The 12,342-nt window shown below is 52.6% G+C and overlaps 6 protein-coding genes across 6 annotated transcripts; 3 read left to right on the top strand and 3 right to left on the bottom strand.

Annotated features, from left to right (window-relative positions):
* Positions 1-128: 128 nt before the first annotated feature.
* Positions 129-1,115, top strand: Z519_05205 (uncharacterized protein; the record flags this gene model as incomplete). The annotated part of the gene is made up of 1 exon (XM_016762946.1): positions 129-1,115. The coding sequence occupies one exon, from the start codon at positions 129-131 to the stop codon at positions 1,113-1,115; it is 987 nt and encodes a 328-aa protein (XP_016620559.1).
* Positions 1,116-1,661: 546 nt separating this feature from the next.
* On the bottom strand, positions 1,662-2,426 carry Z519_05204 (uncharacterized protein; the record flags this gene model as incomplete). Its single annotated transcript, XM_016762945.1, has 1 exon — positions 1,662-2,426. The coding sequence occupies one exon, from the start codon at positions 2,424-2,426 to the stop codon at positions 1,662-1,664; it is 765 nt and encodes a 254-aa protein (XP_016620558.1).
* A 924-nt stretch (positions 2,427-3,350) lies between these two features.
* Positions 3,351-6,016, bottom strand: Z519_05203 (uncharacterized protein; the record flags this gene model as incomplete). Its single annotated transcript, XM_016762944.1, has 2 exons — positions 3,351-5,594; positions 5,648-6,016. 2 exons carry the CDS (start codon positions 6,014-6,016, stop codon positions 3,351-3,353), a joined length of 2,613 nt encoding a protein of 870 aa, XP_016620557.1.
* A 2,819-nt stretch (positions 6,017-8,835) lies between these two features.
* Z519_05202 (uncharacterized protein) lies at positions 8,836-9,780 on the top strand (the record flags this gene model as incomplete). The annotated part of the gene is made up of 1 exon (XM_016762943.1): positions 8,836-9,780. One exon carries the CDS (start codon positions 8,836-8,838, stop codon positions 9,778-9,780), a length of 945 nt encoding a protein of 314 aa, XP_016620556.1.
* Positions 9,781-10,306: 526 nt separating this feature from the next.
* Z519_05201 (uncharacterized protein) lies at positions 10,307-10,537 on the bottom strand (the record flags this gene model as incomplete). The annotated part of the gene is made up of 1 exon (XM_016762942.1): positions 10,307-10,537. One exon carries the CDS (start codon positions 10,535-10,537, stop codon positions 10,307-10,309), a length of 231 nt encoding a protein of 76 aa, XP_016620555.1.
* An 880-nt stretch (positions 10,538-11,417) lies between these two features.
* Z519_05200 (uncharacterized protein) lies at positions 11,418-12,255 on the top strand (the record flags this gene model as incomplete). Its single annotated transcript, XM_016762941.1, has 2 exons — positions 11,418-11,595; positions 11,657-12,255. 2 exons carry the CDS (start codon positions 11,418-11,420, stop codon positions 12,253-12,255), a joined length of 777 nt encoding a protein of 258 aa, XP_016620554.1.
* Positions 12,256-12,342: the final 87 nt, after the last annotated feature.

Below are 12,342 nucleotides of genomic sequence, written 5' to 3'. Positions count from 1 at the left end.
TTGTCCGGCATATAAAACCGTTGAGATCATCCTCCTTCGAGGCCTCATTTGAGATACATAGCTGTGGCTTGCCCCTGGTTCGATACATCCTCTCCGTAGCGACGTGCTCCTCAGTATAGACATCCACCATGGTTCCTCCGCTCATCGCTCTGGAAGAGCATTTCTTCTCCCAAGCCATTCTCACAGAGTCTACGGATTCATATTCAGAACAGCTCAAGCACATCCCCGGCCTGATCGACAAACTCGCCGATGTCAGCGACCTCCGTCTCCAGTCCATGGACGCCGGCAAAGTCTCGTTACAAATTGTCTCTCACGCTCCGGCCACCATGTCGCCATCCCAGTGCAAATCTGCCAATGACCAGCTCGCTCAGGCAGTGAAGAACAATCCCGACCGCTTCGCCGGCTTCGCCGTCCTCCCGGTCTCACACCCTGCCGAGTGTGCAGCCGAACTGACCCGCTGCGTCAAGGACCTCGACTTCGTCGGCGCCCTGATAAACAACCACGCAGCCGACGGCACCTACTACGACGAGTCGGCCTATCTGCCCATGTTCCAGGCCGCCCAGGACCTCGACGTGCCCATCTACCTTCACCCGATATGGCCGACCGATGACATGATGTCGCTGCTGTACACAGGCGCCAACGTCCCCAGCGCAGCATCCATATCGCTCTCTTCGTCCGCGTTCGGCTGGCACTCGGACGTGGCGGTGCACGTCCTGCGCCTCTTCGCCTCCGGCCTCTTCGACCGACTCCCCAAGTTGAAAATCATCATCGGCCACATGGGCGAAATGCTGCCCTTCATGCTCGAGCGCATCATGCAGCTCTCGCCGCGCTGGGGACCGCGGGACCGCGACTTCAAGACCGTCTGGGACAACAACATCTGGATCACCACTAGTGGCGACTGGAGCGTCAACCCCATGGCCTGCATCCTGCGCAACACCAAGCTCGACCACGTTCTGTACAGCGTCGACTACCCCTTCGCCACCAACGAAGTAGGCCTGGCGTTCATGCAGGACCTGGAGCGCAGCGGCCTCGTGACAGCCCAGCAATTGGAGATGATCGCCCACGGGAACGCCGAGACGCTGCTGCGCGTGAAGCACAAGAAGCGCTGGGATTGAATGGGGGGAGGGTATGTACTCCGTCCTCCATGGAAAAGGGGCTATAGGGGACTGGTCATACTCGGAACCTCCACGATACGCACACCACTAACTGGCTCGCCACTATCGGCACTTTTTATACTAGGTAATAGTTTACTCCTACTCTGCACTGCGTACTGCGGTACAGTGCATGAAGATCAGACGTCAATGGGCCTTGGAAGAGGACAAGGGAGAGAGCAGGTCGGGCACATCGACGGCCGTGATATACTCGCCACGTAGTCGGCCACGACCAGACGGGATAAAGCACCGTAGGGCGTGAATGAAGATGGACAGTTCGAAACAGCACGGACACCAAAAATCGTAAGAGGTAGTTCACACTTCGAACATCTTGTTCTCTAGCAAATCCACTTTATCGCTCGGCCATGATGCTCACTAGATGCAGATTACTATCCCATAGCAGCAACATTCCCACCTAATCCACAAACTCCATCGCTTCATTAGATCAGACAGAAAATGACCATAATGACATCGCAGCAAATATCTCCATTTTTTCCCCATCATTTCCCATTACCGTCTCGAAACCTTCCTCATCGGCCTTCCTCCTCCCCCAAATTGCGCCGGATCCACCGTCCTAAAGCCACTTCTGTGACTGGTTTTTCTTGGCGGCGGCGATCGTTCTGGCGAGTGCTCTTCAATGACTTCGACATAGTCTTCCTCCACGCTAGGTGGACCGTGGTGTTCTTCCACTTCCACAATATCTTCCTCCACTACTATCCTTTCCGATCTGGGACTGCTGACGTGGCTCATTGGCTGGCTGTGGCTTCTGCTGCTCGGACTGCTTCGGGAAGGTCTTCTTCGATGATGCCGGATGATTTCTTCTTGCACGACTTCTCGGCCGCCTCCCCAGCCTGAGAGGCGGAATGCCGAGAGAATGATGTATAATACAAGGATGAAGCCACCAACGGAGCCGAGCACAATACCGACTAAGGCACCGGGAGCAGGACCGGAGTTCAGACCAGCGTAGGTGGTCGGGATTGCGAGGATGGCATTTTGCCGTTTATCGAGATGTGTTGATGGTTGAAGGAAGACGGGCTGCACGGGTTCCCGGCGGACGGCATTTGAAGGGGCAGTCGAGGCAAGGAGCATGCGTCGTGAGAATTGTAGCGCCTCTCTGAGAATGAGTGCGAAGAAGGACGCGAGGGAAGTTCGGGAAGTCGTAACGGAGTGCTTCGAGGAGACTGTCTCGAAGGTCGAGGACACGGAGCGAGAAACGACGGTCCGTAGGTGTTCGCTTGAGGCGCTTACACTGCGGATGTAGGACGTCGGCGCCATTGATCGAGCTCGGACTCTCCCCGAAGGGGGATCGAGGATGAATAGAGATGCGTCTCAATGGAACCGCGACCCTGTCCTTCTTTTTGGCGGCTTTGCTTTTGGTTATATATTTTCTTCCTCTTGCCTGTCTGCGTGCTGCCCAACGTTCACAAGTGTTCTGAGAGGTAGGCTGAAAGGTGGAATTTCAGCTCGCTGCGGGCACCAATAGCGACCCGCGGGTTACGTGCGGTGTGAAGGATAGAATCGGAGTCGGAGTCGAAAGAATAGGTGAGTCTGGAACAGAACGAGCGACGGTTGAAAGAAGAGCAGCCAAAGCAAGGAGAAAGGCAGGGGAAACTGCTTGGACAGAAGAAACAGAGAAAAGCAACGTGGGCAGAGGTTGGTGTAGCAGTGGTGTGGAAGGTGGTGTGTGGTGTGCACTTCTAAGTTTACGTCTGAAGATTGAGATCCCAGCCACGTCTGTTTGGCCTTGCAATTGCGCCCCGCTGCGGCCCCTAGGCTCTAGTGCTAGGCCCCGGCACTCACCCAAACTGCTACTTACATCATACTTACTGGGTAAGGCTCACTCCGTGGTATAATGCGGGTGGTTGGCGTTTGACCATTGCGCTTCTCAATCTCACTTCATCTCACTCGCGCTTCGCACTCGAGGGGTTTTATTATTGGCGCGAAATAAGTCCAACCTACTCCGTACTCCGTCCACATGGGATTTCTGACACTTTCTTGCATTGGACATACACTGGCCACTGCGGTGTTCCCATACAGGCTTTAATAGTTGCGGAGTGCCTCAGTTGACAGTCCAGGACCAATGTCGCATCGCTTCGACATGGATCAACACAACCCGATGTCATCGTCATCTATCCCATAACTCGCCTATGAACATGTGCGGAGTACAGAGCACAGAGTAAACTCCCCAAATCAAATAGTTCAAATGTCATCCGGGTCGCCTAGATCCCACTTGCGCGTTGTCAGTTTGCGTTGCTTCTTCACCACGGGAACAGCAGGCTGTGAGTCTTCCAGCACTGCGACCCTGGTTGCACTTGAGCTCCTCAACGACAGCTTCCGGGGCGAAACATCACATAGATCCAGCCTGTCCTCGCTCTTTCTGGCCTTGATCGTTGCCTCACTATCTCTGTCTTTGGATGACGCCCCCAGAGAAGCAAGAAACGGGTTGGTCGCAATGTTGACGTTGGATGACTCTTGCAAAACCAATCCCTTGACAGGAGACTTGGACGCTGCTGTTCCTCGAGACTTCTTGGTTGGGCTTCTTGTTTGCATCTCCTGCTGCAGAGCTCGCAGTTTGGCTCGAAGAGTCTCGTTTTCTCTCTCGAGCTCTTCGATCCTCCCGCTGGGAGCGTCTTCGTGGATCGTGATCTTTGCTGTTTTCTCGAGAATCTCCAGCTTGCCGTCCACATACGCCTCTCCTCTCAGTCTCTCTTGCTCCCATGCGGCTCTCCATCTTTCTCGCTCTTCATCCAATCGTTCCTCCATCTCTGTCCAGCATTCCTCGCGTACTTCTTGCTCCATGACAGCAAGTTTCTCTTCCGCTGCCTGCAGCTTCAGTTCTGCCTCGGTGCGTTTGATTTCCTCCTCTGCAAGTTTGACCGCCAAGAAATCGCATTCTTCGGCCAGTCTTGCAGCCTCATGAGTTGCCTGCTCCAGTTCCTTTGTGATGAAATAAGAGCTTGCAACATCGTGCGGAGTGGACCTGCCAGTCTGTGCCGCCTTGCCTTGGATTCCACCGCCCAAGATCGTGCTGGTCACACTGGGGACCCTGGGAACAGTGACCTCCCGAGCCATAGCTGCATACCTCAGAATTTGACTTGTGGCATTGAAATCTCCCAAAGGATCAGCGGTGACAATCATCACGCCCTTTTGTGGTGGTCTGCATGTGGCAGCCTGGTTTGACGATGGAAAGGAATTTGAAAATAAAAGCTCGGTAAGCTTACACTGTCGAAATGGAACGATGGGTTTACTGCCTTCTTGTTGGCAGTCGTTGATGACTTGCAGACACTGACCAAGGTACATCAAGCTTTCGTTGATCTTTCCTGCTTCGGCCAGCGTCGATCCGGTAGTTTTGGCATTGCGAGCACGTTCAGAGCCGGCCAAATCACAGATGGTCATGGTTCCACCAGTCCACGGGGACTGATACGCCATCAAATACCCGCCATTATGATTTGACCTCATTCGCTTCTTCACTTCGATGCAAAAGAAACCATGGCTTCTAGAGCTGACACTATTGCTGCCAGTTCCTGCCACTCTTCTCTCAGTGAGGCCCGTTTCTAGAACCATCATTGCTTCATCATAGCTTCCACATACAACTTTCCGGAGGCCAGCAACAACCTTCATGTCCGGAGACATTTCAGTGTTCTTGAACAGTAATGGACGCCGCAGCAAGCCTTTCTGCAGAGCTGCTCCCTGCCGCGTCGACGTGGGTGGAGCATTGGGTGATGTGGGATTTGAGAGGAGGTCGAAAATACGATCGTTGTATACTTCGTACATGGATACGAGGACGACGTATTCGGCATGCCGGTCGATGTCCACCGCGAAGCCTGCTATGTCAGGATGCTGTGGGAATGTGGACGGTCGGGGCAGAGGGGGTCTTCGAACAGAGTGGCCGATAGATTCCTTAACGACCAAAGGTTTAGCAACGGACTTCTTCAAGCTTTTCAAATGACATAGAAATGCGACTTTGGATGGGAGCCGCCAGGGGTCCTTCTCGGGCGAAGAAACCGCCGCAGGGATACTCGGCAGCATTTGGGTGGTTGACATAGCACTTTTTGTAAAGTGGTCTGAGACAAATGCCAACGGCGATGAATTTGCAACGGTGCTTGTGTATGTGCGTGTTCGGGGAGGTGCAGGGAATGAGTCGGGGAGCTCATTCTTGTCAATGCCTACCATCATGGGGGTTTGAGCTCGTGACATGGGGGTCTGAGCTCGGGATAATCTGGCTCGGTCGCCATCGGCATAAATCGACTCGAGAAACGTAGTTGCGGACCAGATCTGGGCCTCTGTAGGATCAGATGCTTGAAGGGTGGAGAGGAGGTTGGTGTCTGTGGGCAGATCTGGGTGGTGCGGTCGACGTATATGTTCGCCGATTGATCTAAAAAGGACATCGAGAGTCATCTGTGTGAGGCCTCGTTGAGACTTGGATCCTAGGATTGTGTGGCTCTACCTCCACGTCAGTGGTTACCCCGAGGTGTGCTCGAGTCAAGGTCTTTTACCTTCCCACTGCCTGTAACTCCCAATGTAGCCACAAGTCCATCCCTCCCGGTCTGCAGCACGCTCTTGATTGTGTCCGCGACGCCCGTCTCATCGAATATGTCTAATTGTGTTGCCTCTTCTTGAAAAACCTTCGTAAACCCGAATCTCTCGATTGCTCGCTTTCTCGAGTCGTTGGGAGGTTGTAGCGTGATATGGCTAGAGAAGTTATTGCCAGGATTTTCATCCTGCTCAGCTGGCGAGTTCGGCGGTTCCACGATGAGCCATGGTTCAGACTTTTGCTTTAACTGCGGAACTTGGAAGGGCGGGCGAAGTCGCAGATAGACCTGGAACAGCGAGGTTTGGGATGGCATCTTGACCGCGTTATCCATGATGCAGAACAAAGATCAGTGTGAAGGGTTTGGGGTTTATTTTCCAGGCCAGCTTGACGGCCGGTGAAGTTTATCATCGATCCTGATACAAAATGACTTCGAGGTTACCGTCCATCTCTTGGCGCTGTTGTAGCCCACCCTTTTCGGAAGGACGGACTGTTGCTACGGCAGCGGGCACGGTGGGGAATGGAAGTAATCCTTCTGCGAATCGGAGGCCATCGGGACCGCCAGCCCTCGCCGATCCTCGAGGAACATTAGTTCTAAAGATGCATCTACATATGAGAGGGTTTTGCAGCTTCATATCTCAATTCAATCCTTGTTTGTGCTCCTTACAACGTGCCTGCAGTGTGCACTTCAATTTCTATGTTTGTTTCGCTTGGCGCGTGGGGAGTCAAGCTCCTCCGTTTGCTCTTTGTCACCCTCCACGCCTGGACCTTGTGGCGGGTGATCATATATTTTCGACCGAGTACTGGGTATCTTTCCTTGGATCGAGCGTCTGAGTTTCGAGATCATCCAAGTCCTGACCTGGATTGGCCGTCTTCCTGTCAAAGAATTCTAGGAGGTGACAGAATGCGGCAGCAACCAATGATCCCAAAAGAGGTCCAACCTAGTAGATCCAGTGGTATCCTGGAAACGAGTAGTTGATGACGGTAGAGCCAAAGGCTCGCTCTGTTACTCGCATCCGTGAAATCAACGCCTCGAGGAGTATTAGCTGGGAAGCGCGTCGTCGGCTATTTCCAGACCGTGACGTAATGCTCAAATGGCCAACAAAAAGTGCCATGCCGATACTGGGGGGAAAGAAATGTAGCTTTGTGCTTCACCGCGGCAAGCATAATGACAGCGAGGACTAAGAGGATAGTGGTTAACATCTCACTGTGGTTGGCCCGGGCAGAGCAGAGTCGCCCTGAGGGACGATATCAGCAACTTTTTCAGTGGAGAAGGCACAGAAAAGAAACAGAAATGTCCCTGCGAATTCCGGTAGCGACAATGTCATTGCGAATTCGATCTGGCATTTGGTGTCCTGTTAGATGTAGGAAGTCCATTATTACGCCAGTGTTGGGGAAGCCATAGCGGTCTTTGCCCCTGGAGAAGGTATGAGAAGCTACTGTAATGATGTTTGAAGCAGTAAGGTAGAATGATAAATTCTTCAGAGGGCGATTGAGAGATTCTGGAAGCCTTACTTCTCTTATGTGGCGAATAGAGATAGATTCATAACGCTCACCGGGTGCCATTATTGTAAAGCAGACCTACCTGCATTTCAGGAACTCTCTCATGTCGGACGGCTGTGTCAAAGTCTTTGAATAGTTGTGATATTGGAAAGGACGCCGCCGCCGCCGCATCAGGTAACAAGGTCGTATCTGAAGTCGAGGGAAGGAGTTCAGTTTCGAGTTCTTATACAACCCGTTGTAGGTGGTGTAGTTTTGCCTTCGCTTGAACCATTTGAATCTGTTTATCTTCAGTTGCGGGTGAAGTTTGGAAGCCATGGAAAGACTTGCTCACACCACAAGCAATCTGTGTTTGTGAGCGTAGAAACTCAGGGTAGCAGAGGCAACCTCAAGATGCGAGGAATCTCATCATGGATGCTTGACATAGTTTGCTGGCTTTGATCCTTTGGGATCTTCAACGGAGGAGTCGCAATCCATGTGGCATGCATTCGCTTGTTGTCTCTAGTCGTAGCATATCTCAGCCCATGGTGTGCCGCCAAGTCAGAATCCCGTGGCCATCTGTCACTGAATGGGATTTGCAAGCTCAAGAAATGCGTCTTGTTCCCATCTACGCAGTTCTGTTGGAGGTGGCTCGACCGGACACTACCGTAGACACAGGTAACTCCTCTAAACAAGGTACGAGGTACCATACGGAGTATCTTGATGCTGCCAAGCACGAAGAAGCAGCAAGCAACGGATTTTATCTTGGGCGCTCAGCGACAATCCTACATACAATCTCCTCGAGCACAAACAGATGGTAACGGACAAGCTGGAAATATGCCGACTTCCTTAACTTCGTGTGTCAAACATGTGCAGTGTCACGAAACATATCAAAGAATATTCCTTGATAACCAATAACCCTTGGTACCACAACCTATGAGAGCAATCAGCAAGGCTCGGGATCGGATTGAGGGCGTAGAGGTCGATGGAATTGAAAGCAAGACAAGAGCCAGTTTGGAACAGTGACAGATGCTGAACCGAGGCAGGAAACCAGAGTTTGCGTCATCAGCCAAGATGCTGAGCTGTTGCTTCGGCTTAGCGAGAAGTTAGATGCCGACAATGACCAACATCCCCAAGGAATTGGTCAGCTCCCCTCCTCACTACCCACCTAACCTAACTACCTCAGCCCATACATGACCTAAGCACAAAGGGTTCTTGAGCACATGCACCACATGTGCGTCTTGAGATTCGACTGTGTCCACCAAATCGGTTTGCTCGCGGTCTCGGTTCCCGACCAGATCGACCGGTCCAGCTAATCCTCTTGATCCTAATCGCCAGCGAAGGGCCGAACCCGAGTACATGACTAACCCTCACTCCTATGACCCTCCTTGACGCCTGGAAACGGCAAAGACGTACTTACCCAATGTAACACAGTGCTTGAAACCAGTAGTCCTATTGAAAGAACAGAAATTTGCGTGAAAATCTTTCGATGGCTTTGGCTATATAAAGGGGAGCTTCAAATCTTCAGGCAACACTGACTCTTTTTGTCTCAAAGATCGCAGACGTCACCTCAACCCGTTTCAGGTTCCCTCGAAAGTCTATTTCTCTCATCTGAGCAAAAACATCACACTCAAGCTCGTCGACCCTAAAGTGGCTTTCGGAAACATCGTCAAGATGGCCCAGAAAATTATCACTGTCTTCGGAGCTACGGGCAACCAGGGAGGCAGCACAGCCTCAGCCATCTTCAACAACCCCAGTTTGGCCTCCAAGTACAAAGTCCGTGCCATCACTCGCGACACATCCAAGCCAGCAGCGCAAGCTCTTGCCTCGAAAGGGGCTGAATTAGCCAAAGCCGACATCAACGATGTCGAAAGCGTGAAAGCTGCGGTTGCGGGCTCATATGGCGTTTTCGCCGTCACAAACTATTGGGAGACGGCATCCAAAGAGGCCGAGATTAGGCAGGGAAAGAACATTGTTGATGCATGCAAGGCAGCAGGTGTCCAGCACTTGGTCTGGTCGACCTTACCACATGTGACCAAGCTGACCCACGGCGAACTGACCAAGGTCGAGCATTTTGAATCCAAGGCCGAAGTGGCCGAGTATGCAGAGCAGGTCAAGGGTGACATGATTGTTTCGTACTACATGCCGGGATACTTCATGTCCAACCTCAAAACTCAAATCAAGCCGGATGAACAGACTGGTGCGATCACGCTCAGCCTCCCATGGAATCCCCAGAACACCTGGGTGCCTTTGATTGATATTCAGAATGACACGGGTTTGTTCACGGTGGGCCTTCTCGAAGCTGGGTCGGCAGCCAATGGAGTTTACGTCCAAGGCGTCGACGAGTGGATGCACCCCCAGGAAATCGTCGACACGCTATCAAAGATCAAGGGCAAAGAAATCAAATTCGTCGAGCAGCCTGCCAGTGTCGAGTCCGCTGCAAAACTTGGCAACAAGATCGCGGAGGAGTTAGCTCAAAATATGATGCTGATCCGGGACTGGAGCTACTACGGCAAAGGATCCGAGAAGAATCAGGCCGAGAGTGACAAGTTCTTGCCACCGGGCTCGAAGAAGGCTTCTTGGAAGGAATTTGCCGGGCAGGTCAAGTGGCCTTTCTAGGCTCAATACGATGGTGCTAGTGCGCCACGAAGATGGGTTGTCTGGCCTAACTTAAGGCAGATGGCCGATTGCATGAACCAAGGATTGCATGGAGGAAAATGACACAGGGTTCAAGGGACTTTACGGGCCGGAAAAGGGCATGTCGGGAGAATACCATAATCATTGATCATGTCGCTCTGTTCTCTCGTTGTCTCATTGTCCCCGTTTTCCCTCCGCACCTGCTGATGCGATTGTACACTCGAACGTCCTTATAAAACCTTGAACAGAGCCAGCAACGGTACGACATCGCCTAATCCAGGCTGAGACTCAAGCTCCCTCTGACACGGGGTTGAGCCGACCAAGACATGCCCCCAATGCTCGATCAACCTCCCATCCAGCACACGGATAAAGTCCATGACACGAAATTCAAGGGCCTGGTTCGATGTTGACTGGCCAAACAACTCGCCCACCAGCTTTCAGCAGATGATTTTGTTAGTAGCCACGACTTCGCCGGTGCAGACACAGTGAATAATGTCCACTTTGATACCTAAGAGAGCTTTGTGAAGGTTGCACATGATGATGTGTACGCCTTCGCGATCTCCAGGGCGGCCAGGCATTTGAGGACCCAGTCCTGGTGGATGAAGTCGTCAATGAGATCGAAGGCACTGTTCTGTTGGACCTCGGTGACCTTGCGGCACACGAGGGCTATGTTCTCCGATGCGGTTGTGGTGCTCATGGTGAACGGTTCTGCTCTGAGAGAGTCTGTCAAGGACGACATGTCGATTGCAAGAGACACACGCTGACAATGCGAGTGACAGTACTCTGTACTCCCTGCTGCAAGAGCAAGGCCCGCCAGGCGCCCTCCTTTACTCACCTTATATACCTACCTACATAGGTATGTTCTCACTCGTGTCGACCGAGCCGTGATGATTTCCTTTGGGCTTCGACTGGGGCTTTTGATACGAATCGTCCTGCCAGGATGCTGTTAGGCAGATTGGAGTGACGACTCGGAAGGATGCTTCACAGTTTTGATATGGTAGGGTGAGCAGAAGGACAATTGTTCTGACGGGCGGTCGTATCGTGTTTTCTATACGGAGTACTCGGTACACGCAGCAGACCCTCCAAAACCTTCCTCGGGAGACCCGGAGATTTTCCGCCTAGCGAGTTGGTTAAGTTCGCGCCTGCGAGATTTAACGAATGAGCATAACCGCACGTGCACTAGCGGCGGTGCCTCGGAGCGCCATCAAAAACTGACGCCCCATAGACCTTTTTGGGTTGGCGGCCCTCCAAAGGTCCCCTGTCACCCGCTAGTGGGCGCCCAGTGATCGCCCAGTGATGCTCCAGGCGGCAGCTAGGGATACCTAGGGCTGCCCAGTGGTGCCAGGAGTCTTGCCAGCCTTCTCCATTTGGATATTTCATCAACACTCATCACAAACGAGACACCACAGAAGACTGGTCACTTCTACAATACCCCTTGATTGGCAGCTGGAGCTATCGCTTCGGCCCTAACACTTCAGCGGCCAATTTGGGCTTGATTTCCTGCCACTCTTTGAATTTACTAAAATGAACAACCCGTCTTGTTCGACATGTGAACGTCAAAGGTCCGCATCCTCAACTCGCACTCCCTTTGCGAGCCCGCTTTCGCACAGCTGTTCACCATGGACCCAAAGACCACTATGACAATAGATGAGAAAGGAGAGTCCAGCCATGTACAGCCACAAGCAGCGACTCACACATCTCAAGCTGGAGATCACAATGTAACGACACAACTATCGAGCAATCTGTCTCCTCAGCACCCGATCACCCCTACATTCTTTGGAGAGCTTGCCGGCACAGGTAAACCCCAGGACACAAGGTCCCATACCCCATTGAAGCTGTTCTGACTGAGTACCTCTAGATGGCCAAGCTTATACGACCTTGCGAAAACGTGTGACAGACGCATACCGTTGGCACACCTACCAGTATTGGTTTGTTGCCGTGCTTTCCAACTCGCTCCTTTTCTTCCAAATCCTCGTTGCGGCTTCACTCACTGTGCTGGGCGCCTTCAACGACAGAAGGGCTCGGACCGCAACCATCTTCCTCGGCGCCACCAACACCGTCATTGCCGGCCTCATGACCTATTTCAAGAGCCGCAACCAGCCGAATCGCGCCCGACAATTTCGCAACGACCTCGCGAAGATCGTAGACCAACTCGACGATGCAGAAGCGAATTTCCGCAATCCGAATCGCCATGACGACGTGTATGCGGTCATGGAACAAATCAGGGAAGCGTACAACCAAGCCAGAACCGATGCCGAAGTTAACTACCCAGATCTGTGGGTCAGAGGCTCTACCCCTTACAATCCGAATCCTACGCCAGGACCGTCGACGGATCCGCCATCGAGAATTCCTCCACGTCCGGGGGCACAGTTACCGGTGCAAGGAACAGCAGGCCGTCCTGGGTCGGAGCTAACCCCGGGGAGACCAACGTCAGAGTCAACGGTTAGAGCAGTCTGAGTTTCACCGGAGGCACTATGAATTGTCTGGATACGAAGCCATCAGTGGAGCGAGGGCTATTGGAATGACAAGTCGCGTGTAATACGT

The sequence above is a fragment of the Cladophialophora bantiana genome (genome assembly GCF_000835475.1).
Source record: "Cladophialophora bantiana CBS 173.52 unplaced genomic scaffold supercont1.7, whole genome shotgun sequence".
Lineage (NCBI taxonomy): Eukaryota > Fungi > Ascomycota > Eurotiomycetes > Chaetothyriales > Herpotrichiellaceae > Cladophialophora > Cladophialophora bantiana.
This window is presented reverse-complemented; position numbering and strand designations above follow the sequence as displayed.